Source organism: Tympanuchus pallidicinctus, unplaced genomic scaffold (genome assembly GCF_026119805.1).
Source record: "Tympanuchus pallidicinctus isolate F22 unplaced genomic scaffold, pur_lepc_1.0 scaffold19, whole genome shotgun sequence".
In the NCBI taxonomy this organism is placed as follows: Eukaryota; Metazoa; Chordata; class Aves; order Galliformes; family Phasianidae; genus Tympanuchus; species Tympanuchus pallidicinctus.
Window position 1 is genome coordinate 7,550,143 of NW_026294710.1, and position 24,859 is coordinate 7,575,001.

General features: G+C 33.5%; 1 protein-coding gene across 12 annotated transcripts in view; it reads right to left on the reverse strand.

The window, feature by feature from the left end:
• CACNA2D1 (calcium voltage-gated channel auxiliary subunit alpha2delta 1) overlaps positions 1-24,859 on the reverse strand; it is a 354,437-nt gene that overhangs the window by 30,813 nt on the left and 298,765 nt on the right. For 2 of the 12 annotated variants that reach the window (XM_052680846.1, XM_052680857.1), the window contains exons 13-24: positions 23,980-24,058; positions 22,129-22,178; positions 20,458-20,547; positions 18,800-18,868; positions 17,886-17,960; positions 16,843-16,917; positions 13,275-13,331; positions 9,111-9,182; positions 8,429-8,500; positions 5,098-5,159; positions 2,891-2,982; positions 946-1,006 (exon numbers count right to left, since the gene is read on the reverse strand). In XM_052680846.1, coding sequence (XP_052536806.1) covers positions 946-1,006; positions 2,891-2,982; positions 5,098-5,159; positions 8,429-8,500; positions 9,111-9,182; positions 13,275-13,331; positions 16,843-16,917; positions 17,886-17,960; positions 18,800-18,868; positions 20,458-20,547; positions 22,129-22,178; positions 23,980-24,058 — 854 coding nt within the window. Of the gene's footprint in view, positions 1-945; positions 1,007-2,890; positions 2,983-5,097; positions 5,160-8,428; positions 8,501-9,110; positions 9,183-11,192; positions 13,332-13,846; positions 14,664-15,752; positions 16,312-16,842; positions 16,918-17,885; positions 17,961-18,799; positions 18,869-20,457; positions 20,548-22,128; positions 22,179-23,979; positions 24,059-24,859 lie in introns of those variants that run through there. The other 10 variants (XM_052680848.1, XM_052680847.1, XM_052680852.1 and 7 more) reach the window with 10 other exon arrangements.

The window sequence follows — 24,859 nt, forward strand, 5'->3', positions numbered from 1 at the left end:
CAACATTTGCATTTAAAGAAAGCTCCATATTAAACAGTTTTTTCATGTAGATCAGTTTGACAACTCAAGACTTGCTGGAAACTGCTAATTGGTACAATTGATCATCAATAACTTCGTCCATTAGAAAAATTTAAGTTATTCTGAAAACATGTTTGAAGGTAGAAGACTGTGTCTTACATGTGTCTTACATATGATTCAACCAAGAAGAATCTAAATTTAAAAGGATTGAGAATTATGTAGGATAAAAGAAGAAATGGAATAATTTTTTAAACACCTTTGTGGCATTTACAATAATTAACTTCCAAAGGAACTTAATTTTTCAGTGTTGTTTCTCTTATTATGCTTCCTAAGTAAACACATAATTACAAAAGCAACCAAGACTTCACAATTTCACAGGAATAAAAAGAAGGAACTAACAGACTCAATCAGTTTTCAATGACTCTATCAAAATCTATGTTCAATGAATCAAAAATTAATTAATCCTTAAGTGACGGAGAGCTTCGAAGCTCTTCTTTTTGAACTGAAAAAAAAAAAAAAAAAAAAAAAACAACCCAAAAACCAAACCAAAACAACAAGAAACAAAACAAAACAAAAACCAAGGTAAGTATTACGGTAGCTATTGTATAAAAGAAAAGCTAGAGTACAAAGCAACAAAATCTTAAAAGATGCAGCTATGAGAAATGGGCAGGTGTGTAAAAGACTTCCATTAAAAACATCAATATATGATGACATATCAGATTTTACAGCTCCCTTCATTTAACACAAAAATGAATGAAAGTCTGAAGATGCTGTCTACCAAGTAGAAAAGCCTGATCTTTAAAAACATGAATTTACTTTTTCTCTTTTTACAAATTTTCATTTGTCAAATCTGTTTCTTTTTAATATCTTTAACCTGATCAAATTCCTATTTATTGCTGAAATAATACTACTGAGAAATTAACCAACCTTGGTGCTATAAACGTATAGCCAGCTTCATCAAAATGATCAAGCTTCAGTGTTTCTGAATCTACAAAGATGAACAGTGAAATCAAGTAAGCAAATGACTTATCAATATCCTTCTCAAATATTTGACTAGCTTTTGCATGCATTTGTGAAATAAAAATGTTCATTTTGCACACTTTCTTACTAATATACCACATACTTATCATTATTTCAAAGTTTAGGAAGAAATTATTTGATTTTTATATACAACACACACTTGGCTACAATACTATATCTAACAACCTAATTAGAGGTGACATTTAATTAGCGTGAAATTTTGTATTACATTAGAATTACAGTCTGATACAAATAAATGCTTGGGACAAAGATTTGTCAGAACATGAAAAACGCTCATAGAGCTGTTAGCCATAATGTTTGAAAAACCTTGCCTAGGTAAACATCGCTTTCAGTGCTACCTGAAAATAATGGCTTCAAAAGTTGGCATTACTGAATACCAGATGAAAGGACCAGACAAACAAGGAGTAGAGATCAGCAACATACTAAAATATGTATGAAAATAGAAAACCACTTAGCAACTTTTTTATTTTCTATTGCTGTGGTACCCAATGGGAAAAGTCCTGAGATGAAGAATACAGAGGAGAATGCCCAGTAGGAATAGAAATACAAGTGAAAAATTTCAACTGCAGTAAACAGAAGGAAATTGAGCAACAAGAATATACTTGCCCTTATTGATTGCCACTATCCATCAGAAAGAGAAAGCAGGGAAACAGAAAAAAACAGGGTAAAGCAAAAGGGGTCACAAAACAATATTTTATTCAAACAATCCCTTGAATAAAAATATTGTGCATAGAAAGATCAAAGGTTCAATTTATGTACAGTTTTAGTCTGGAAAAAAGACAAACATCTTTAAACAGTGGAGAATATGTCCTCATCAATCACTTCTCAAGTACCTTCTGTGCTAGCCACCATGGTGGCTGTTTCAAGGGTCTGTTCTGCAGGTTATATTCATATAAGTATAAAACCAGATTATCTAATCCATAAAAAAAATCCCTGCATTCACTCACTAAAACTTTAATTTTAAACTACTTATGGTATGACAAAGTCATGAAAACAAAGCTCTGATTATTAAAAACTTGCTTTAATCTTCATACCCAGGAAGCGAAGGTAGAGGACACTGATTTAGTGCTAGTCAAGTTTTCTCTAAACTACCAGTTTATACCTGTCAGAGAGATTCACAGCTATTCAGACCTTAACTGCACATTTTTACAAAGGATGTGCTGAGTTCTATTTTGTTTACAATCTAGGTTACTACGCAAATCCACTAGTTAGATCTAGTTAGCTACATCTAATGAATGAAAAGCTTTTCAATACTCACAAGTATAATTCCCTATTACCTCTCCAGAATCTGTAAATGACTTGAAATTAGTCTGATAAAAATATATATATTACAAACATCCACTAAAACTATCTTTAGAATGCAAAGCAAAAACCTAGCTGCAAGCCAAATGAAACAGTGCTTTTACATTTATCTATTTCTACAGGCATCAGATGTAATTTGCTAAATATGATACTGCTCCTACTGTAAATAAAATAAAATAAGCTTTACTACTATAGTCCATATTCTAGTATTTAGCTAATAGAATGAAAAAAATGGTGTCCAGACCCTTAAAAAGACAGCAACAGAGGATACACAAAGCAATGATTCTATAGGTACATAGCAAGGGGAAAGGGATTGTCAGTGAAACTGGGGTACCTGCACATATTCTATCTTTATAGAATATTTCTTGTACCTTGGATGTTACAATGAATTAGAATCATTGCTCCAGATTTTGGGTACATTATGATAACATTAGTGAATTCAAAAGAAATTATGAATTTTAAACATTGTTTGTTTGTTTGTTTTTTCAGTGAATCCGAGACTTGGCAATACTTGACAAAACCAGGGAACCTTCATAATACTTACATCTGGCTTGAGTTATTGGTTCTTCTATTTTAGCTTTAATATAATAAAAGCTGTATGATGGTAACACCAATGCCAAACTGCAAGAGAAACAAGGTAAATAAAACAATTGTGTTATTTGCAGCCATTTTCTAATTTCAGCTTCTAAGTGTTTTGAAACCTTTTAAGAAGTTTGGAAATTGGATCCTTATGTGATGAAATAGTTACATGCAGACATAGCAGTCTCATACTTTGTAATAGGTACAGGTAGGTACAACAATGTCAAACAGTCAAAAGTCAAACATTTAGGCATAAAATGCACTTCCTTCAGGGATAAGGGACAAATTTTGGAAAAAAAATTGCAAATAACAAAAATCATGATTTCTTTCTATAATGCATTTCACATTGCCTTTTAGCACAAGTCAACATGGAGATCGACTGTAAAAAACAGCATATAATACTGCACTCATTTGCATGCAGCATATGACAAACTGAAAAAAATAAAACACCTACTGGCATACATTAGGAAAAATATCTAGTGGTATTTAAATTCACTTTACATTCAAGCCATACAATATTTTTCAGAATCATGAGGTCACTTCTAATAACCTTTGAACATCACACTGCAATAATTTAAGATTTGCAATGCAAAGGATTTATTTTATTTTACATACACTTTTCTTGAAAACAAACGCATAGAAATAAGATCCCTTCTTGCCACTAATTCTATACACATGTAGAAGTGAGAAGTGCTCAGTTTTAAAAAAGGTATGTAAACGACAAGAGGTGTAAATCATCATTAGAGAGGTATCATCTCCCAGACTGCATTCTTACTCAGTTTTTATAAATGCAGAACTGCCGTGGTTTCTAATGCAGAAATTAACATTAAAAAAGAAGTTGTACAATTGTCCATATATGAGATGACCTTTTATGATACAGTCTGTTTAAATGGCAGATGTAAGTGAGAGCACTGCATATTTAGTGATAGCCTTCCATGAATTCTCCTCTAGGGAAATCACTTGCAGTTTACTTGCCATTAGCAGTTACTGCTAACAGAAAGAGCTAATTAAAATCTATAATTTTATGTGTAATAGGCTTGCTGCATTGCGACTCTATGGATTTATTACTGAATCTCAAGCAAGGGAGCTTGAATTTAAGAATGCATGTAAATCAAACGCAGTTCTTTACCAATTGCTAGATGGCATACCATGATAAAAAAAAATCCTCTTTCCACTGAATGTAATATAGAAGTAGTAGAACATAAAAAATGGAGTAATGAAAAAAAGATAAAATGTTATATCTATGTTCACTTGTTAAAACTGCTTTGTTTTGTTTTGCTTACAAATTCATGTTTGCATTCATATTGGCTGTACACTTGTATAGAATATAGCAGAAAACCAGCTCGGATGAGAACTGCTGTAATTTATCAGAATAAAAATATTATTTTTATTATAAAAAATAATATATTAAAAAAAAGTTGACTCAGTATTTGTACCATCTAGATAAACCTGTGTGATTAAGTGACTCTGAAATGATACACACAACAATGTTGCATTCAAGGGGGACAAGCTTTTACAAAACCCTTCACTTGGTCCTGCTGCCATTCATATGTGACTTTCAAATACACAACAATATTGGCGCTAATTAGTTAAAATTTGTCACAAATAGATATAGATTTCAGAGAAAATCAGTAGTACAGTTCCTGCCCCTAAGACCTGGCAGGTAGGTTAGCAATGTCGTGATATAAGCAACATCAATTGTAAGAGATTTGCACTGAACAATATGCTCCATTTTTTATTTGGATGAAAATACAGCATCTTTCTTCTAATATGCATATTAAAAATAAGAACATGGAGGCAAGGCAAAGAAATTATCAAATAAGAAGAGGAATCTAAGAGAAAGTGTACAATTAAGAAGCAAAGTATGTAACGATAAAGAAAGCAGGAGAAAATAAGATTCAACCATAAAAGCCTCTTTTTCCTGCATGCTGACATGCAGTTGTTAATCTCAACAGTTTGCAAGAAGACTGAGGTGCTGGTCCTTACACAAAGTCACAATTCCGAGCTGCAAATGTTTAAAGGAATCCAGCAAATCCCACAGGTGAGATGACTTGCCCTGACTTAACTATTCTAGAAAATGTACCATAATAGATGCTAACCAAAATAAATGAAAAGGACATTTAACTACACAAAAATCAGAGAACAGAGATGAGTTACCTGTAATCAGTGCCATTCACAGCCGTCCATGTATATGTTCGATTTCCTTTATCAATGTATCTCTATAAAAAATGTTAATGAAAAAATAATATATTAATTCCAAAGCTTCAAGAAACAGCTTTTGCATTGCAACATTACATTCAATGATAAAAGGTACATATGTCTATGCCCTTTCTTTCACTGTAATAAAACAAAAGTGTGAAAATGACTAAGGTAATGAAAAAGAGGTGTCTTTTTGACTTTTATGATTCAAAGCCATTTCATTACTTGGTTGCTTGATAGGGTAGATCATTTAGTCATTTGGGAAAAATAAAAAAAAATTAAAAATATGCACATAGTAGTAGTGGCTGATGCCCTGGTATATTTCATATGTAAGGTAAAAGGCTGGGTAAACAGACACCCTTATAATCCTATTTATTTTTAATAATTTGACTGTACTATTACTTCAGCTCAAGAACAACTAAATACTTGAATACAACTCTAAATCATGCATAGTGCTATGGTTTGTAGATGTACATTGGCAATAGAAAAACTGTTCCCAAGGTGTGAAGGCAGGAAAAGAACAGGGCTCGTATGAAGTGCTTCTACTACCAGTTCTTTGAGCATGCTTAAAGGCAAATTGCGAGCTCCCTCCAAAGACAACATTGCATATTAGATGTCCTCATATGTTTGCTCCTATTTACCCTTGCCTATTTTATTACTGAGCCATCTGATTCTATCTCACTCTAGATGGTCACTGCCAAAGAACCTACACATTATTTCAGTTCTTGTGATCCTTCAGTTTGCACTACTGCCTACCCCAGCAGCCCAAATGTGGCAATTCTTTTGTTTCTACGGCATCTTCTCTGTTAGTTGGAAAACCCCTGAGGCCCTGGAAGACTCCAGCACACCCCACCCACGCTTGCTATGAGTCCAGTTTCTATGTTGTACTTATGAGGTCATCTCCCAGGACACTGCTGGGGCCAGCTGCAATACAAAAGGGAAGCAATGCAAACTTAAACCAAAAAGCAAAAAAAAAAAAAAAAAAAAAAAGGACATCAATTTCAAGCCTCAAGACTGCAACTGTCTGTACACAGCAGCAGACCACATCAGCCATTTTTATAAGAAAATATATGAAGCTATCAAATACTAAGTGATGAGCAGCTCATGCATGGCCCACGGTCTGAAGCAGCTTTATTCTGGTTCTAGCAGCCTAGAGCTGGGAGAATGCAATAGTTTGAAGCAGTCACCATTGCCAGCTAGCTCTGGCTGCTCCCTTCTCTCTAAGGGGTCCAAGCAGAGGAAAAAATCTTGGTCCACGATGCAAGGTAAGTAGAGGGTAATTTCTTTCATTTGGTTCTTGAAATAATTGGGAACAAAAAGCTTGAGATATTCTATTCAAATACAGTTTGTGGTCTGGGCTGTGCATTACTGACACATTTTCAGGCACCCAGGAACATCATGTTGCTCCTGATGCTGTAGCTGATGCCAGCATTTGGCCATGTGAATTTGCCCCTCCTTTGCTCTTCTGGTAAACTGCTGTAGGAGTGACTGCTCTGGTCTTTTCACAATGCACCACAAAGTCTTAGAAATGCAGGCATGGCCTGAGATCTCTTTGCCATGAATGCAACTTCTTGTATAATTCCAACGATGTTAACATAATTTTTTGACAGTTGATTTCTCGCTTTTCTGACCATTCACACAGAACCCCTTTTTTTACCCATAGACTTTGAAAGCTTCTCCTTAACCAAGCGAACAGCAAAGATCTATAAATGTCTGACATATCATTGTAAGGCACCCCATTCAGGAGCAGTTTATCCCCAACACAGATTCCAGGTGAACTTCAGGCTCCTCTTCAACAGTGGGTCGTGAAAAACAGGCTCCCTTCAGAGTAAGGGGACAAACCAGAGGCAAAGATGGGCTCACGAAACCAGAGAGGTAGCAGAACTGACATCAGATGGGGCTTATCCCCACTGTACCATAAAAGCCCTATTTATTACCATCCTCCAATAGTGAAACTTCTCTACACAATGGCATTCCTCTATAGATTGTAAAGCCTTACTAAAGGGCTGGGATGGAGTCCTTCTTGCATGAAAGCACAGAGAGACACCTAGCTGAAGGCATAGGGACTGTTAGTCCAGGCCTCTGCTTTAGAAAAAAGGAAGAGTTGAAAAGCAGCACAAAGCTGGTACACAGAAGTAATGTGGGCATGTTGATCATGGGACTCTAAGTATAAGGACTGAATATTATGGGCGTGCTTTGCAGCTGGGCAATTTAAATATGTCAAGTTTGAGTTAAGTCAGCTTGTCTCAAAAACAGAAGTAGGAAAGCATCACTGCCATTTACATGGCTACTCAATCATCATTACCACCACTGCTCAGATAAAACTATCTACATTCACATTTGTCTGCCCCATTGAAGTGGAGTTCTCAACTCAAGAAGAGTCTATGAAGTTCTGCACTTTCTAAATAGGGTATCAGAAAGAAGATCAGGCACAGAGTCAAATTACCTAGACTCTGCAGTATAATACACAGAAGGGTTGTGTACTATCTGTCTGATATTTTCTTCATATTCTTGTGATAATTCATTACATCAGCTATCTTCAAGATGTTTTACACTCTTTGCAACAGCCTCAAGTTTTAGTTTTAGAACTGTAACTGTGGGGCACACTCAGGCCATATTTGCTTTTCTGGCAAACCGATCATTATTTCTTCTCATCAAAGTTCTAAACAATATAGGTATACATGTGAGGATCCACATCATATTTCAGTATTTCCTATTGCTACAAAATATATCTATCTTATTAGAGAAACTCAGAATGATCTTTCAGGAGTGAAGATTTTGGACATGAAATTAAAAAGAATTCAACAAGCACAAGATCAGAAAGCAAAATACGCAGGACAGCTTTAAAACGAGTTTGCTTATCCCAAATAGGCCTCATTTGTGTCATATAAATGTTAATTTCTTTCTCACTACTTTATCTATTAAACTAAAATATAAACCATGAATCTGCTTCTCAAACATGTCTCTAAATAAATTAAGTACTTGGTTTTGAGTTTTACATACAGGAGCAGGCTGGGTCTACTTGGTGAACAGAGTACAAGAGCTCATCAACAACTGCCTGATTAATGATGTATCAAAGAAATTAACAATCAAAACAATTCTCTTTCATAAATACATTATTTCTTTTAATCTAATACAGTGAAACAAAAACCTTGGGGGAAAAAGAAAAATGTAATATCAGCTAACATAAAAAAGTAAACTTCTTTTCACCATTTCACTGTATTTTGATGTTTTTGTTTGCTTCTGTAAGTGTGTTTCTGAAATGCTTCTGTCTGCATTTCTGTCTTACCTCATCCTGGGACTTGACCAGAGTTTCAAATGTTTTTTCTCCACTTTCTCCATCTATCATTTTTTTTCGAATCTATTGGCAATAAAAAATAAATTAAAAAACTAAAAACTAGGTATTGCATATAACATGATTAATTTTTCAGTGATTGCAAGTATTTTATAGATACACAGAAAATAGTAATGCATTTGGAGTCACAACTGCTAATTCTTTTTAAAGTTTTCTATATTCAGGTTTTTCTAATTAGAAGTTGCTTAACCAGAATTTGTACTGAATTAGTAGACTTATGAAATGATAGTTGTATACTTTGCTTATGAAGACAATCTCATAAAAACATTTGATGTTTTGTAATAGGGAGAGTATGAATTCTGTATGAATATCTTCCCTAAAACTACAACTTAATAAAGAAGACTGAATAAATGTTATTTAAATAGTAATGATAGTAAATTCCAAAAATGAGAGGAATATTACATATTGTCTTTGCTTAAGAATAATACTGGAGTGAATTTGCAGTAATATTTCATTGTAATTTAATTACTTTATAAGGTCATAATCTTGAGAAATTTTAAATCGATTCTCTTTTGGCAAAATAGATTCCTGTTCAAAATCTATAATGTATTTCTTCTCAGGTATTATACAGTAAAATACAAGCAGCAGCAGGTACTAAGAAACCAGTGAATCTCACCTCAACTTTAATATCATTTTCCAATTCAGCATCTAGAAAATCCAGTGTTACTGGCTCCTGGGATTTAGGATTCTGAAGCAGAAGACATTAAATAATCAAATAATAAAGACTGAATACTGTAATGTTACAGAGTGGTCCCTAGAAATCATTCTAATCCCTTCATTTTGAAATAAGCTACTTAACTGGGCTTACTTACCATTAATTTTTATCTCTTTTAGCATGAAGAATTATGTCTTTGTCATTTATTTTATTTCATTGAATAGAGAGACTAAGAGAGCAAGAGAAAATCAGATTATCCCTTACAACTAGTGGTTTTCCACTGTCTGTCAAGCAGGGGGTTCCTGTTAGGAAGTTGCTTCCCCTACTGCTCGTTTGCCACAGTAATGTGAGACAGGAAGTATCTGGGGAAGCCTAGAGATGAATATTCCATTAGGCATCCTGACTCTGTGAAGGGAAAGCTGGGAGACCTTTCTACCTGACCAGTAACATGGGACAATTGCACTACTTTGCAATTCTGCCAAAAGCAAGAGTGCAGACTCGCTGTTTTGAGGTGGGAATAGACCATTTCAAGACTCAAAGGGGCAGCCAATCCAACAAAGGATTTACTATAACAAAATACGAATAACTTTTATTGTGAGCATTAGAGAATTTCCCTGAGCACCTGGCAGCTTTGAATGCATTTCTCTTGACTGCACTCTTCATTTAAGAGATGGAAACCTACAGCAGAGAAATTCTGTGACCTGGCACCTTTAAGACCCATGGAGGCTGTGATGCTCACTACCCACTGTGATGCTGATCAGCACAGAGAAGTTAGTGGTGTGCATCTGCCATATTGTTCTGGTGCTGGGTCCAGTCCTGCTGAACTAGCTTCAGCAACCCAGCAGGCTCTGCTCTCTTCTCCATTGCAGTTCCCATTTAAATGAACAGAGCTGTCTTCCACATAAACTCTCAGGAATTTGACTATTGTTTTTATTTTATTTTATCTTATTTTATTTTTCTTAAAGGAATTTTAGCTAAGTCCTTTAGATTTTGTATTGCAGCCAAATATAATTAACTAATCTTAAATATGGTATAAAAATCCTCAATTATCATCACTCAGTTAATACATCCACTTAATGAAGGATCTTTAGAAGTAGCTTAGAATTTTTTTTATTATTTATTATTTTATTATTTATTATTATTTAACCATTTAAATCTGATAGTTTAAAGGAGGAAAAGAGTTTTACTGTATTCCTTCTGATTGATAATACATGTATTTTTGTAGCTGGATGTTTTGTATATGGAAAGACCTCAAGACTTTTTTTCTTTTTTCCCACATTGGCACAGTTTCGTATGTAATGAGTACTGGTTCTCTTGTAGATAATTGCGACATAGAACATGTCATTACAACATAAAACATGTCTTTGGCTGATAGGAGTATTTCAGGACATCTGTAGCTTTTTAGGGGATTTCAGTGATCCAGCTATAATAAGTTAAGGGACACGCTGAAGTCCCTTCTTTCAAAATGATGTTTACCTTCCTTTTATTCTAGCAGAATAAAATGACAGAACAAGGCAATATACTCTGGTAAAGATGCACAACAAATGTTCATGCAACTTCTATGAAAGCTTGTTTCATCACAGTTTATATATGTATTCCCAGTTCATACTGCAAGAAAGTTGTTCTGAATAGCTGATAAGAAAGGCCTTTACTTAATAATCTGATGCTTAAAACTAGTCTTTATATTCAAGACTGCAATACAGAATAGTTTTAGAAGATTGCTCCTTCATGTTATTAAGGTACAAATGTACATATTTCTGAGTATATGGAATTATTCTTCTCTATACTTTCTTAGCAAGTAAGACTTGCTGTCTGCTAATGGAAAAGTAAAGATATTTATTCATGTACAGGACAGATTTCAGACAAAGATTCTGGCTATTATTTGCCTACCTATAACTTCTCTATGCTCTGTGCTAATTCAATACATTCAAAGTAGCTTTTTTCTAACGCATTTCGTTTTTTTTTTTTCCAACATTCCGCATTCTCAAAATAAATAGCAAAAGAGCTAAAATGTAAAAATAAATAAAAAATGCATTTTCTTACATGCAATGGATAATGAATAGCATGGCCAAACCCAAACAGCATGCATGAAGGCATTGCCATGGCAGTAGTGGCATTTATGAAGTTCACATTCCATTTCAGCACACAAAGGAACAGAGAAGAAAAGAAATGGTAAAAAAAGAAAAAAAAAAAAGCCATCACATCAAATCAAGGTCAATATTCATTTCAAATGATAACCTGGGCTAGCCATAGTTAAGGAGTCCCAAAGACAAATAGTAAACTAACAGTCTGACAAAACTCAGGTAGACATTCACAAGTTTTGTTCATTTAAAAGACGTTATTCACCACATATTCTTTATAAGGTGCTTATTAGTGATATTTAATAAAAACAAAGCATGTATAGAGATACAATACGAGATGTGCTAGAGGCACAAAGAAATGTCTTAGAGATTACGATAGAAAATTCTGAGACCAGTATATTAACGGGAAGACGTTGTTTCCCCGCTATGCCTTTTTTTTCCCCTCCTCCCCCCTCAAAATATGTGTATTTACCAGTGTTTGGGCTCCATAATTTTTTCTTCCTAGGTTGCCATTTTGCATGGTTTATTCTAAGCCATGAAGAAACAAACTTATTGATCAGTTTGCTCTTCTCTTTATCCAGTCATGCACACAAGATGACTAGAATAAGCACAGCACCACTACATTCACCAGCACAACTTAATAAAACAAAACAGAAGTAAATCACTAGCAATGAAGCATGCACATGAAGAAAATGCAATCCATTTTAAGCTCAAAAAATGAAGGCAAAGTTCTATTACTTCAATGACAAATCAAGAAGGAAACAAAGAAAGAAAGAACTGGTGCAGCAACATAAAAATATATATATTAAAATGTGTGTTTTGAGGATGTCAGTATTCTTATAAATTCTATTGAAGGAATTCTATTTCTTGGTGTGAGGAATCTAGTTCATGTTTGTACTTGGGATCCTAATGAAGATTTGGGCTGTTAGGCTTTTAAACAAATAATGGTGAGAAGGCAGAAAAATCTTGGACCCCAGAGGGAGTCACAAGAACAGCTTCCAGTGTGGGTGGATGCCCAGTGCTTTTCCAGAGCTGCACATCCCTGAGCAGCCGGTACAGCCAGGATAAGCCAGCCACAGCCAGATCACACCATGACCCACTGAGGAGCCAGCTGTGCTCTGGATATTGAGATGTTTTATGTTCTGATGCTGATTTCTCCAGCGCCTAAACAAAAAATCTAGTCTGGAGGCGGTCTTCTAGACAATGTATAAACACAGCCACTTGAGACTCAGTGAAATCACCGAATTGAACTAGATCAGGATTTTACACCATGATTTTAATAGTGCTGCTATGCGAGCCACCGGATTTGCATCATATATTTCCATATATGTAAAAAGTTAACATGGTCTACTGCATCTAATTTTGTTATCTTGCCAGTAACATCGTTAATCTAATCCTTTAATTCTTTTTATTGAGTTTTCATTAGGTGTCTTCTGCTCAGGGATTGCATTATATAACTTTTACTGAATTTCCTTTTCCCTCTTCATGTTGATGGTAGTTAATCCTCTGAATTTGGGTTTTCTAGTCTAAGAAATCTAACGTAAATAGCAAGCAAAACATATGTCCTAGTCTGACTTCACTGGAAAAAGCAAAAGCTAAACGGCTCAAATTCTTATATGTTATATCCTGTACGATTAAACTTGGCAATAAAATCATGAAAATGACCCTGTTAACTTAGGGTTTATGCAAGCATAGCCAGCACAAGTAGTCTCTCTCTCTCTCTCTCTCTCTCTCTCTTTCCTTTATTTTTTTTTCTTTTCAGTCTTCACATTCATTTCAAAATCTGAGGATAATTTTTGCAGCACGGCTCTAATTATCACCTATTAGTAAAACACCATAATTTAATGCAACACCCTTCACTACAGCCAATAACATGTTTTTTATTATTTAAACAAGGAAGGATGCAGGCTTCATGCTTTGGAAGCTGTTTGTCAAAGTAAACAGTTCTCTAGTTAGATTTTTCCTAGTAAGCAGGACAGAAGCTTTCTAATGTATTTCCAGGCCTATGCATTCTAGCGCACTAGTCACCTCCATCCAAAGTTACCTGTACATGGGGTCTCCTTTTTCTCAAATTAACTTTTGGTATGCCCACACCAATTTGCTGAAGTAACAAAAAAGCAGTAATTTACTTTTTTACACTATTAATAAACAGACCACTTGTAGAAGTGAAATCTTTCCTACACATCTATATTCTACAGTGCACATGTACTGGAGCCAGGGACTAACCCTCATTCTGCTCAGGAGTTCTGAACTCAATGTCAGAATTGCACATAGGTTTTGTCTAGAGAAACAAAAAACAGACAAATTTTAAACAGTGTGAATGAAGTTAACAGAGCTTTCCCTCCCCCCATACTCTGCCAGAACTAAACTGTGGAGAAGTTTCACCTTTTGCACTTCTTGTTTACAGTTCCATCTGCTCTAAATCTACCTTCCTCTTATATTTCTTTCAAAAATGTAAACCATATAACCAAATACTGGACCATAATGAAAGCATGTGCGATTTTATAATTATCATTACTTGGATTTTTATCACAATCATAATGAGAATGAAGAAAAGAATGCTAATCCTTAGAAATTATATTAAAAAAAAAAAAGAAAAAAAGAAAAAAACCACAATTATCTGCTGTTTTTCAACTCTTATCTAATTAGAACTCATCTTGTTAACATATACTTAATTTAGACTAACCACTCAATCCAGTGGCTACATTTATTTGGCGAGACAGGCACCTGCTCTTTCTCAGGACAACGAGAAAACACACACAGAGTACATAGGCAGAAAATATAAAATTATTTGCTTAAAATGTAATATAAAATTATAAATACATATGTTTTATTTAGTTTAAAACTGTGTTAAACTGAAAGGTTAAAAAATATTTCCAATGTTATGGTTTGACACAGTTTTCACGCACAAAACAAAACAAAAGGGAAAGTTCCTTAGATTTTTTAACCTGTTTTCAATCTGTCTTTCTAAATTTTTTTTGTCAGTTGTAGAAACAGATTTACAAGTTCAGAATTTCTAAAGGTTTTTGTGTGTGTGTGTGTGTATGAGATGCTATTGCAAGAAAATTCCCCAAAATATTGTGTTGAACCAGTTTTGATTTCAGATAAAATTTTCAGAAGGAAAGGCATTCAGAAGAAGGTACTACTGAAAGTTTGATACACCCTCACCTCTTCAAAGGTAAAGACGAAGTTATGTTTTAGCTTACATCTACTGAAAAATTGCTGCCAAAGAGGGTTAAGATGTTGTTAGTTGATACGTTAATGGCTACCAGGATGTTCAACTAAAATTAATGACATGTTAAAGAAAGCTCATGAATTCTAAATATATCTTTCTTCATAGTGTACCTTAGTTTTAAAACGTAGTTCTTGTATCAGTCTGTATAGCATGCACCACCCCAAACAAACTGGGAGTGAAAAAGTCTAGCCTGTGTAACTGTTAATAACAACAACAATAATAATGCATATGCTTAATATTACATTTAGACATTATTCTATCACATAAAACAGATCACATAAAATAGCATTTTTTCAATATAGTCTAAATCTATATTATTCTATATTATTTTAACTTAAAAAAAAACAAGGCATCTACACAAAGAAACCATGACAATTAGTTTCCTCATAATCGGCTGCAGTCTGTCTAGGTTTAGCTGGAACTGAGTTTTTCATTCTCTAACAAAAGTTCTTTACTCTTACACAGTACAATGATTGCACATGAGGTGAACACAGCCTGTATTTATTAATTCCTCACAAGATGATGCCTAAAAGAAGAATGCTACATTGCTTTATTTTATGTTCCTTCTATTAACAAAATTCTAGTTTTATTTGGAAAACGTAAACTACCTGCCATTATCTAAATTTCTATTCATCTCTAGGAAAGAGAATGATGCAATTATTTGTCACAGAATAATTCATTAAACATAATCATCAAATCAAAACTTCTAGTTTTTTATCACATCATGAAAATCAAATGTGTATATATAGAAATAGAAGTGCTTGTAAATTTTTAAAACCTAATCAAAGTCTGTCTTTTTCTTGTTCTTCTTTTTCAAGGGTATTCTTGAAATAAATCAATAGAGATACTCCATCAACAGCTAAGATCAAGTTACTCCTTCTCCAAAAGCACGTTGTTGGTGTTTTCCTACACACTTGGCAAAAGATTTCAAACACATTCTTTACTTCAGAAAGTTAACTCACATATTCATAATTCAAATTCCCTTGGCTTGAGAATTAAACGAATCACTAAAGTATGTAAATGAATTCTTCATTTATTCTCTGCCATTTGTAGTTAAATATTGTGAAGTACTGAACAAAGGGTCTGCTATCCTTTCTGTAGCTACAGTAGGACATTCTAGTGAACAAACAAAAGAGGACAGTTGCCTTTCTTGCCTCAAGTTGTACTCACAACTTGCATTTATCTTGTCCAGAGATTGTTCAAACTGTCTAAATAAGAAATTTTAATATTGGCACCTGAACTATGCAGATATATTCTTTGATGTTCAGTACCTACAATGATTCATCATTAATTGTAGATTTTTTATTAGTACACTATCCATACATTTCTATCAACCCACAGTGGTTTTATTTATTTGTTTTTGTTAATTCAGCTCTAACCATTTTTCTCTTGTAGAATGATGTATTTTTGCATTGTGAACAACTTGAGGACAAAACTGCTCAAAGTTTCTTTCTCACAGAGTTAAGGCATTTTGAAATATTCCATTAAACAGAAGATTTGTTGACATGAAGCAATCCTTCATTAAAACAGAGACTGAAGTTTTGATTTCTGAAAAACGTTCAGCCATTCACCTTGAAGTATCTCATCAAAGCCAAGGAGGCAACTCCCACAAGGCAATACATGTAATTTATCAGTTCATACAGGATCAAGACTACTATTATTGGCTATGAATCTAGAGTGAAATTTTGGTTTTAAAGTTTACTGAACTCTCAAGAAAATTACATCCTAATTAGATTTAGATAGATTTTATGTCTGAAAGACCTTTCATAAGTTGAATTAAAATCTAGCATTCTGGAAAAGAGTAAATGGTCTGATCCACCCCAACTCTGCAGCTCAGGTTTCATCTCTGGTAAATAGAAAGTAAGCAAAGAAACAAATATGAAAATACAAGTAAAAATAGTGTGTGATTGTCCCTGATTTCTGTGGTTTTGTAAGTATTAAAGTTTAAACTTCTGAAATAAGAAAACATCAAATAATAAACATACACTAGTAAACTCCCTTGAGTTTGCTTCAATGGCATCTTGTAACACAGTACAACTTCTTTGTAATATTACACCTATCTCTGGTTGTTTTTTTGTTTGTTCTTTTTTTTTTCTTTGTTAATACATATACTGAAATACTTATTTCATATTTATAGATGTCTGTGTAAAATATACATCTTTCTTATTTCACTTATAACAAAATTCAACAAAAATCAATGCTCATCTTCTTGCTACCTAAGTGGATTTGGATGATGCCATACATAAACCGTGGATTTTCCTGACACCCCACAATGGAGAATTCATTATTATTTTTCTCTGATAATTTAGGCAGCTCTTATTTATTCATATTACTTCGCACAATGTCCCCGTATTACAGTGAACAAAATTTCTCATACCTTTGGTTGAAGATTTGGATGAAGTAGCACGTACCCATTAGGATCAATTGCAAAGTAGTATCCATTTGGACAAAGCTGAAAGAAAGAAATGAAGTTTAGCGTAGTAAATCCCTAAGTAATAACGAAAGATTAACCAGTAGCTTTCCAGAAATAGTTACATTGAGGAAAATGTATTGCTTCAAGCATCATGAAGTATGTGAGATATTAATCCAGAAAAAAATTAAAAGAAAAGTTTACTCTTTTAGAATCATAAACTTAGGAGAATAATTTGTGCTGATGTGGAGTTCACAAGGCCCAATCCTTCACTGAAAGAAGTATACTGAGTATGCTCACTACACAGCTGACCTCTCCTATAAGGACCGATTGCTGAATTCTGTTCAACTTGTCCTCCATTATGAACCCTGCTATTCCTTTCCTACTTTTTCAGGCAATCTGTCCAAAGACTGTACTGTGGCATGGGATTTGCCCATCCTAGATGGGAGACTCTGTATGTGCCTTTGGTAAAATTCATGATATTCTTTATTTCCCCAGATGTAGTTTTCCACAGTAATGGGTATTTTCTTAGAAATTCTCTAGCTAGATGTCTGAGTATAGAAATCAATCATATTGAATAGTGTATAGACAGACATATATTTTAAAAATTATTATATATAAATAAACATATAAATATATATAAATATATATAAATAAATGTCCTCTAAAAATGGTATTATTATTATTAGCTATAGTTAATTATATACTCTGGACTCTGGTAGGAATCAAACACTGAGCAGCAATGCCTAAGGCTACAGAATAATAAATACTTGGAATATATCCCCTTGTGAAAAAGTTAGCTTTTACAGATGCATTCTGATGGACAATTCACACAGAAGCCTGGGTTTGCCTGGTCAGAAAATCTACAACAATGGAAAAGAGTATATGAAAAGAAGCCTGCTGGTGTTTTGACTCACTTCCAGTCGTTGCTACATGACTGATGAAAGAGCACACAAAGAAATCATACATAAATCATATATAAAGAAAAACTAGCAACACAACCAACTCACCGTAAATCGAGGTGTCAGCTTTTTTATGTCTTCCAGAGAGACATCAACCCCCATTACTCCAAGAATCAACTGGTTCTGGCAAAATTCCAAAATGTTAGGTCATGTTTGACATATTCACAATACAGGATAACTGAGAGTCAGTGAATTTAAATTTTGCCTTCATCTCTTGTTTGACAAAAGTACTTGAAAAGTTGCCTATTTATTACTGGGTCTATTTTAAATATTTTTAATAATAACTAATGTGATTAAAGATAATATACATAATTTAGTCCAGAGTACGGAAATTGTTTCAAAAGACGATAATGCATGCTTTCCTGGATGAACAAACAATAAATGCAAGAACAAAACAAGCAAAATATATTGCTTGTCAAACTATTATGAGTTACTAGTATCCATATAGACCTGTAAATACACCCTCAGGTTGGGCAGCTGACAATTAAACTTATTAGACTGTAACAGCACTAGAAAACTTAATACTTAGATCTTAACTTGTACCCACAGTGCTATTTTTTATAATCATTACAACTAATTCATTTAAAGTCTGCATCATTGCCTTTTACCCTGAATTGTCAGAGCTTCACAGATTTGTTATATTTATCTGGCTTTCCTTCCTGGCAAGGCCTAAAAAATGTCACTTTCTACTTCCCATCTCCTGAGCACTTTGCTCATTCACACTGCCACCAGGTCATAGAGATAAAACAAGGAATGTCATACCCTGAAACTCAGAACAACAAAATGAGTGACCTGAACTTTCTTTTTCACAAGATGTTAACAGGGAACTAGAGCCAATCTATTTATTTCTGACATATAAGACAATTTAATTGTAGAAAGTTCTATCAAAATGCACATTTTTCTAGGAGTTTAGCATTAAATTTAATTGTTTGCTTGCTTGCTTGCTTTAAATAACAGCTTACTATTTTTCCATTTTGTTCTTTTGTTAGATTGAAGACAGGCAGAGTTCCTGTAATCACAAGTCCCAGCTCCTAAGAAATAAACACATACAGAGGGAATAAAAAGACTTTTCAGTTTAATAACAAATATTCACAGGGAAATAGGGATTAGGGGGAAAAAAAAATAAATGCTTACGATAAAGAACCATTGTTACAAATGAACATTGCCACAAATTCTAATTGCTGCTAACACCAAGACTTGAGAAAAAGCCTGTATCTGTGCCCTCCTTCGTGATAAGAAAGTCAACAGATTTCAACCTTTACCTCTGATAGCTTAGTATGAGTTGGTCTCCACCTAATAAATATTATTACTAAAATGCCCTGTTTTTTATAAATGCATATGTATGCACACACACAAATATGCCTATGATTATATACACACTTACAAACATGCTTACAAACCACACTTATGCAGGAAACTTGAAGGAAAGACTGAATTAATCCAATGAAAACACACAGTGACATGATAGAATTTTTCAGATGTCACTCTTCATTAAGCAGATCTCTTTCTTTTCCAAGTTACAAATTTAGCTTTGGCTTTACAACAGGATATGTACAGAAAATAAGAACTTTCGTCACAACATCCTTTATATTTCCAGTAAGTACCTCAACAGTAACCCAGAAAACATGGGTAATGAACTTCTGGTCATTGAAATTCCAAAGAAAAATGGGTTCCCCTGTGTGTCTTGCTCAGTTCTATGATGTACTGATAAAAATTTACAATAATGCTGACTGACAGGAAGATGTGGATTTTGACATGACATTAATGACCATGTGACCTTAAATAGATACATCGTTCCAGATGACCATTTAACAGTATTTTCTGTCTAGATAGAGTTACTCAGAAGGAGGTTATCTAGAGCAACAGATTAGATTGCTGCTAATAATACTTTGATGTTTGCAGTTCCCTGAATATGTTTGTTTTACAAGACTTGTGATATGTTTAGCAGTAAAGAAAGTATTTCATAGAACTTTTTGTTTGTTTTCCAATTATATACACTGTCCAATTAAAGAAATCATTGCTTTGAGCAAGCAAGTAATTACAACTATGGTAATTTAAAGATCCATGTTCAAAATTTGTACACATACCCAGTGAAAACTGAAAGGTTTAATTCTCCCCTCAGTGCTTGGGGGAAAACAAAAACAAAAACAAAAAAGCCCTAACACAAAACCAAGCAAACAACCCTCCCCCCTCCACACACACAAAAAACCCTTCACAACAGTAATATAACTGATGATCTCTATTGCAGCACAAGTATAAAACTGGAAAACTGGTGGTTTTTTTTTTTAATTATTATTATTTTTGCTGTTTTTTGTTTTTGTTAATCTGTGAACATTGATGACTTCTACCTAAGGATCTGTGTGTAGAATTGCTTTTCTCTGTTAAAGTTGAGAACAGTAATGAAAATACCAGATGCAAGCAAAAACCAGCACGTTGGCACTAGTTCTTCAGAAAGTTGCTCTACTGAAGTGTTCAGATGCTGGAAATGGAAGAATATTATGTTTGGAATAATAAAAAAAATTCATTAGGACTGTGGAGAATGGAGCCTTATGTTAACTGATATCCTATGCCTTTCTTCGGGACAGACCAAGAATTTTACTCTAATAAATAACAGTCATACCAGAGCATCCAGATAGACATTTGTCCATTGGACCTGTTTGGCTTTTTCTCCAGCTAACACCATTGGCCTTCCCAAAACATCCAGATATTCCTGCCAAAAAGTGTAATAAACTTTTCAGAAAGCAGTTATTAGATTCATGTCCAGAAACAGCGTAAGAACACTAATAACAGTAAGAAAACAAAAGCAACATTAAAAAAAAAAAAAAAGAAAAAGATTAGTGAAAAATGTCAACATACACCACTAACACAAATATTTTATTTACATATTTATTTTATAATTCTACTACCCAACATCTCAGTCTTCAGACTGCAGTATGCACTGCCAAGACAATTCCTGTACTTCAGTGTCACTTGCTCTATCACAGTTGGACCATATAGATCTATAACCACTGTTCTCTTTTCATGAACTGAATTATATCTATTGAACAATTATATCTATTCAAAAATTAGATGTTAACGTCACAGTGAAATTACGGGCAGATCACAGATCCTTCAATTCAGAAGAGATGGTGGAGGGTGAGTGGTAATCACTATGTGAGGTCCTACAAGAAGAATCTGTGTAACTCCTATTGAAACTAAACTTTCAGAATTTTAAATGTGCATAGTTCCTGTCTTCCTTTAGTTCTGCACTGCAGATAGAGCTGGTGATCTAAAAAGTTGTAAAATTTCTGGTCTGACTTGGGAATGGTTGCCATCAAACTTCTTTTACTCTAAGTTTTCCAATCTGTCTTAAAATATTAGGGATATTTCTTGCCAGACACTATCTGGAAGAGTTTAACAGCATCAAAGGACTCTTACTCAAAGGACTCAAGCCAAAAAATTTTTTTTATTTTTATTTAAAAAAAAAAAAAAAAAAGTTATGGACAAATAATTCTATGATATTTCTTTATTTTTCTGGACATCTGAATACGTGAACTTTCATACAATACAAAAAAATATCTGTCCATCTACGATGTCAGTTTGGATTGCATCATGTAATTACAGGATCCTGTGTCCTTAATTATCTGCACTTATGTCTTCTAAATTGTCCCTGAATTTTGAAGAGGAAAAGCTGTCTGTCCCGGCTGGTTAGACTAACTCAGGAACCTCTCAAATAGTTGGGACTGTATCAGGCCACTGTTTCTGTTCAGTTGTGTTCAGAGATTTTATCAGATGTATGCCCTTATACAGACCCACTGCCTTCTCCGTGCAATGCAAACCTGTCTAGAAAGGTTATATATTTATAAAAAAAATCTGGTTTTAAAGAACTTTGTGAAAATTGCTGCCAAATCTCAGGATCAAAAAGGAACCATGTAAGGCAAGGAGGAAAACTGAGCCCAGAATGAAGCCGTTGTCTGAAAAGTGTTACAGGATGCTGATTATTTCAAACTTTAGTTTGTGCGCCTGTGGCCAGTCATTTTTAGAGGGTACTAGCATGACCTGCATGCATGCAAGCTGCTGTGGGCTAGCTGGCTAGGGTAACTGAAGTCATATTGTAAATTGGCTTACTGTAACTGTGCAGAAGGAAAAAATAAATGAAAACATTATTCTAAGAGAATAATACTGCATATGTACAAGAAAACTACAACTTTTTCTCCATTCTTAATGTACTCTACCTTGGAAAATGGTTTAGAACAGAAATTACCCTACTTTTTGTGTTACAACTGTATCTGCATTTTGCAGATGTCCTTACCTGGGTGTTTATTCTTATGGCTCCAATGGATGGAATTTCGTAATAATAGCCTAAAATGGGGAACAGAGATAACTCTTAATATAACACAATTCTAGTTTCTTCATCTTAGGGAATTTAATTTTACTCATAATTTCTAATTAAAACTTTATAGAAAGTACCATGTATGAATGAAACATTTTTTTTGTCAATGCCACATCAGCACATGGACACACATGCCATACAGGCCAACCTAGTTACTCTTCAGCAGCAAGACTGTATTATGTATTAATTTTGTTAGTAGTTTTTAAAAGTAGGATAATGTACTGAATTTGTATTCTTGTACTCTCAGTTACTCTGAAGGGCCAGCTTACTTAATGGTGGTTTCAAAGCACTGTGATAGAAACAGAATTATATGTTGAATGTATGTATATAAGAAAGCAAAAATAATTATAGTTTGTTGCAGTGCTGAAGTTCACAGCATAAAAACATAAGGCAATCTGGAAAGAACAAAAAATTGTATCCAGCATTTCTTCTAAACTGAACATCAGAAATGTCTTCATTCATTATCAATATTATCTCTTATTTGTCTGAATTAAAAATATTGCCCATATTCATCAGTAAGACTGAAAAGAAGGAGAAATAAAGCTCCTGATCCAAGATCCAGTTTCAGACCACAAATCAGAGGGAAGGAGAGCAGAATAAGAGAGGCAAGAGTAATGAGGTTTCTCACATACTTCGTCTTAAGTAATGTGTGATTTGATAACAAATTAAAAGCTTTAAGAAAAATTTAAAGCAAAAATTCTTTTTTTGGATGTGCAAGCAAAGAATTCCATCAATTTTGGAAAGATTAGTATGATCATTTTCCTTTGATAATAAAATGACATAGGTGATAATTCCATAAGTGAGCTGGTCTGAATTTATTTTAACAGAATTTAGACTAAATGCACATAGTATTCAGAGATATAAAGACATTACTTTAAAAATTTGTTCAAAAATCAAATGCTGATTTTCTGTAATTATCTGACAATGCAATCTACAGAACATCTTGCATAACTTAGAATTCTGAGAGATTTCTGAGGTTACGATAGACATGTTCAGGTAAGCTATAAATTCTTCTCTATCGTTACTCTTTCTATATTTGCATCTTTTATGTTTAAAAATTTCTCTTCTGCACTGTATCTTTATCTCTTGTCTCCTTCCCTAGTTATATGGTGTCTGAGATGCTTTCTTCTCATACTAATTCTAATTGCATCTTTCTACATTTTTCATGCAGAAATTTTGGGAGAATTTTACTTCCTTACATTAATTCTTTTTTTTTAATTTCCACTTAAAAAAATCATAAATTCAGGATGCACTTAGAAACTAAGGAATCACAGAAAGAATTATTACGATATTTTCTTACAGAAAGAAAAAAAAAGGGGGGTGGGAAGAAAATTAATGCAAGTCAGCTGGTCTCTTCTAAGTTTTTGAGTAGAAAAAAAAAAAAAAAAAAAAATTCAATCAGCCAACCAACAGAACAAAAGATCCTTTTGTCCAAGCTCCTTAATATAAAACAGGTTTCACTAATTTTCTTATCTGTCATCAGTTCCATGTTTCCATAGATAGCTATTACAACAAGAACACTCAAAATTTGCCCATAATATCTTATTATTATTATAATGAATACCGTAATAATACTTTTCTTACAACACTGTATTATATAATAACAAATAAACACAAAACTTATTATTTATCCATATGTATATACACATTTCATCAACTTTTCTGTAACTGATTAAAAATACAAGAAAGCTTCAAATTAGGCTGAAAAATAATTTTTAAAGAATGTTAAAGATATTTCTCCAGCAAAGAACAGCTTCAAAGACAAAGTACCTTTATTTTCACAGGCCATCCACTGAATAGGTCCTTTGTCATAATTATGTTGACCAACAGAAAATGTGAACACACGTACCTAAGCATATTAAAAAACAAACAAAAAGACATAACATAAAACTTAACTAAATACATTAATTAGCTGTGACTCTCAAGTTAATGATTCTTGGATTTTTTTAAAAATATATTTGAAGCAAAAAATATTTGAAGTAAATTGATATCAGTACAATAGAGTCACTGGCATTATGACATTTATGTGTTGTATTTTGTCCCACCAAGTAGAACTCATTAAGAATTTTCTTTCATACATCTTTCATGCTTTAAAGCTCTAATACTGGTTGTTCTGTAAAACATTTGAATTCTTTTTTATTTTTTCTAGTGCGCTTATTTTAACATTTCCTTCTTTTTAAATTAGTTGCCATTATCTTCTATCATACTGATAAACTAAAATTAATAATAATAAATTAATGAAATAAGATAAAATAATTAAAACCCAGTATGTTTGTATGTAGATTAAAAATCATACAAGATGCAGAAAAAAGCTATATATCTATATCTATATATTATGCTTCAGTTTCCAATAGAATATTCTGCTCAGAAGCTGAACTTTTCTGAAGAAGGGGAAAAATATTTTCCCAGCAGTTTTAATAAGCTGATAACTATTTCTATGTCCCTCTGAAGGATTATCCTACAGCCACACAGTCTTTCCTTTTCAGGCATCTCTTCATGAACCTTTAACTTTACCACTTCACTTTACAAAACACAGATCATAATATGAAAATAAAATATGAATTCCTTTCCATGGGATTGAGTAATAAAGGACTGTTTTCTTTAAATACATTAAATATAAAGCTGCATAGACTCCCTGCAAACTACTTCC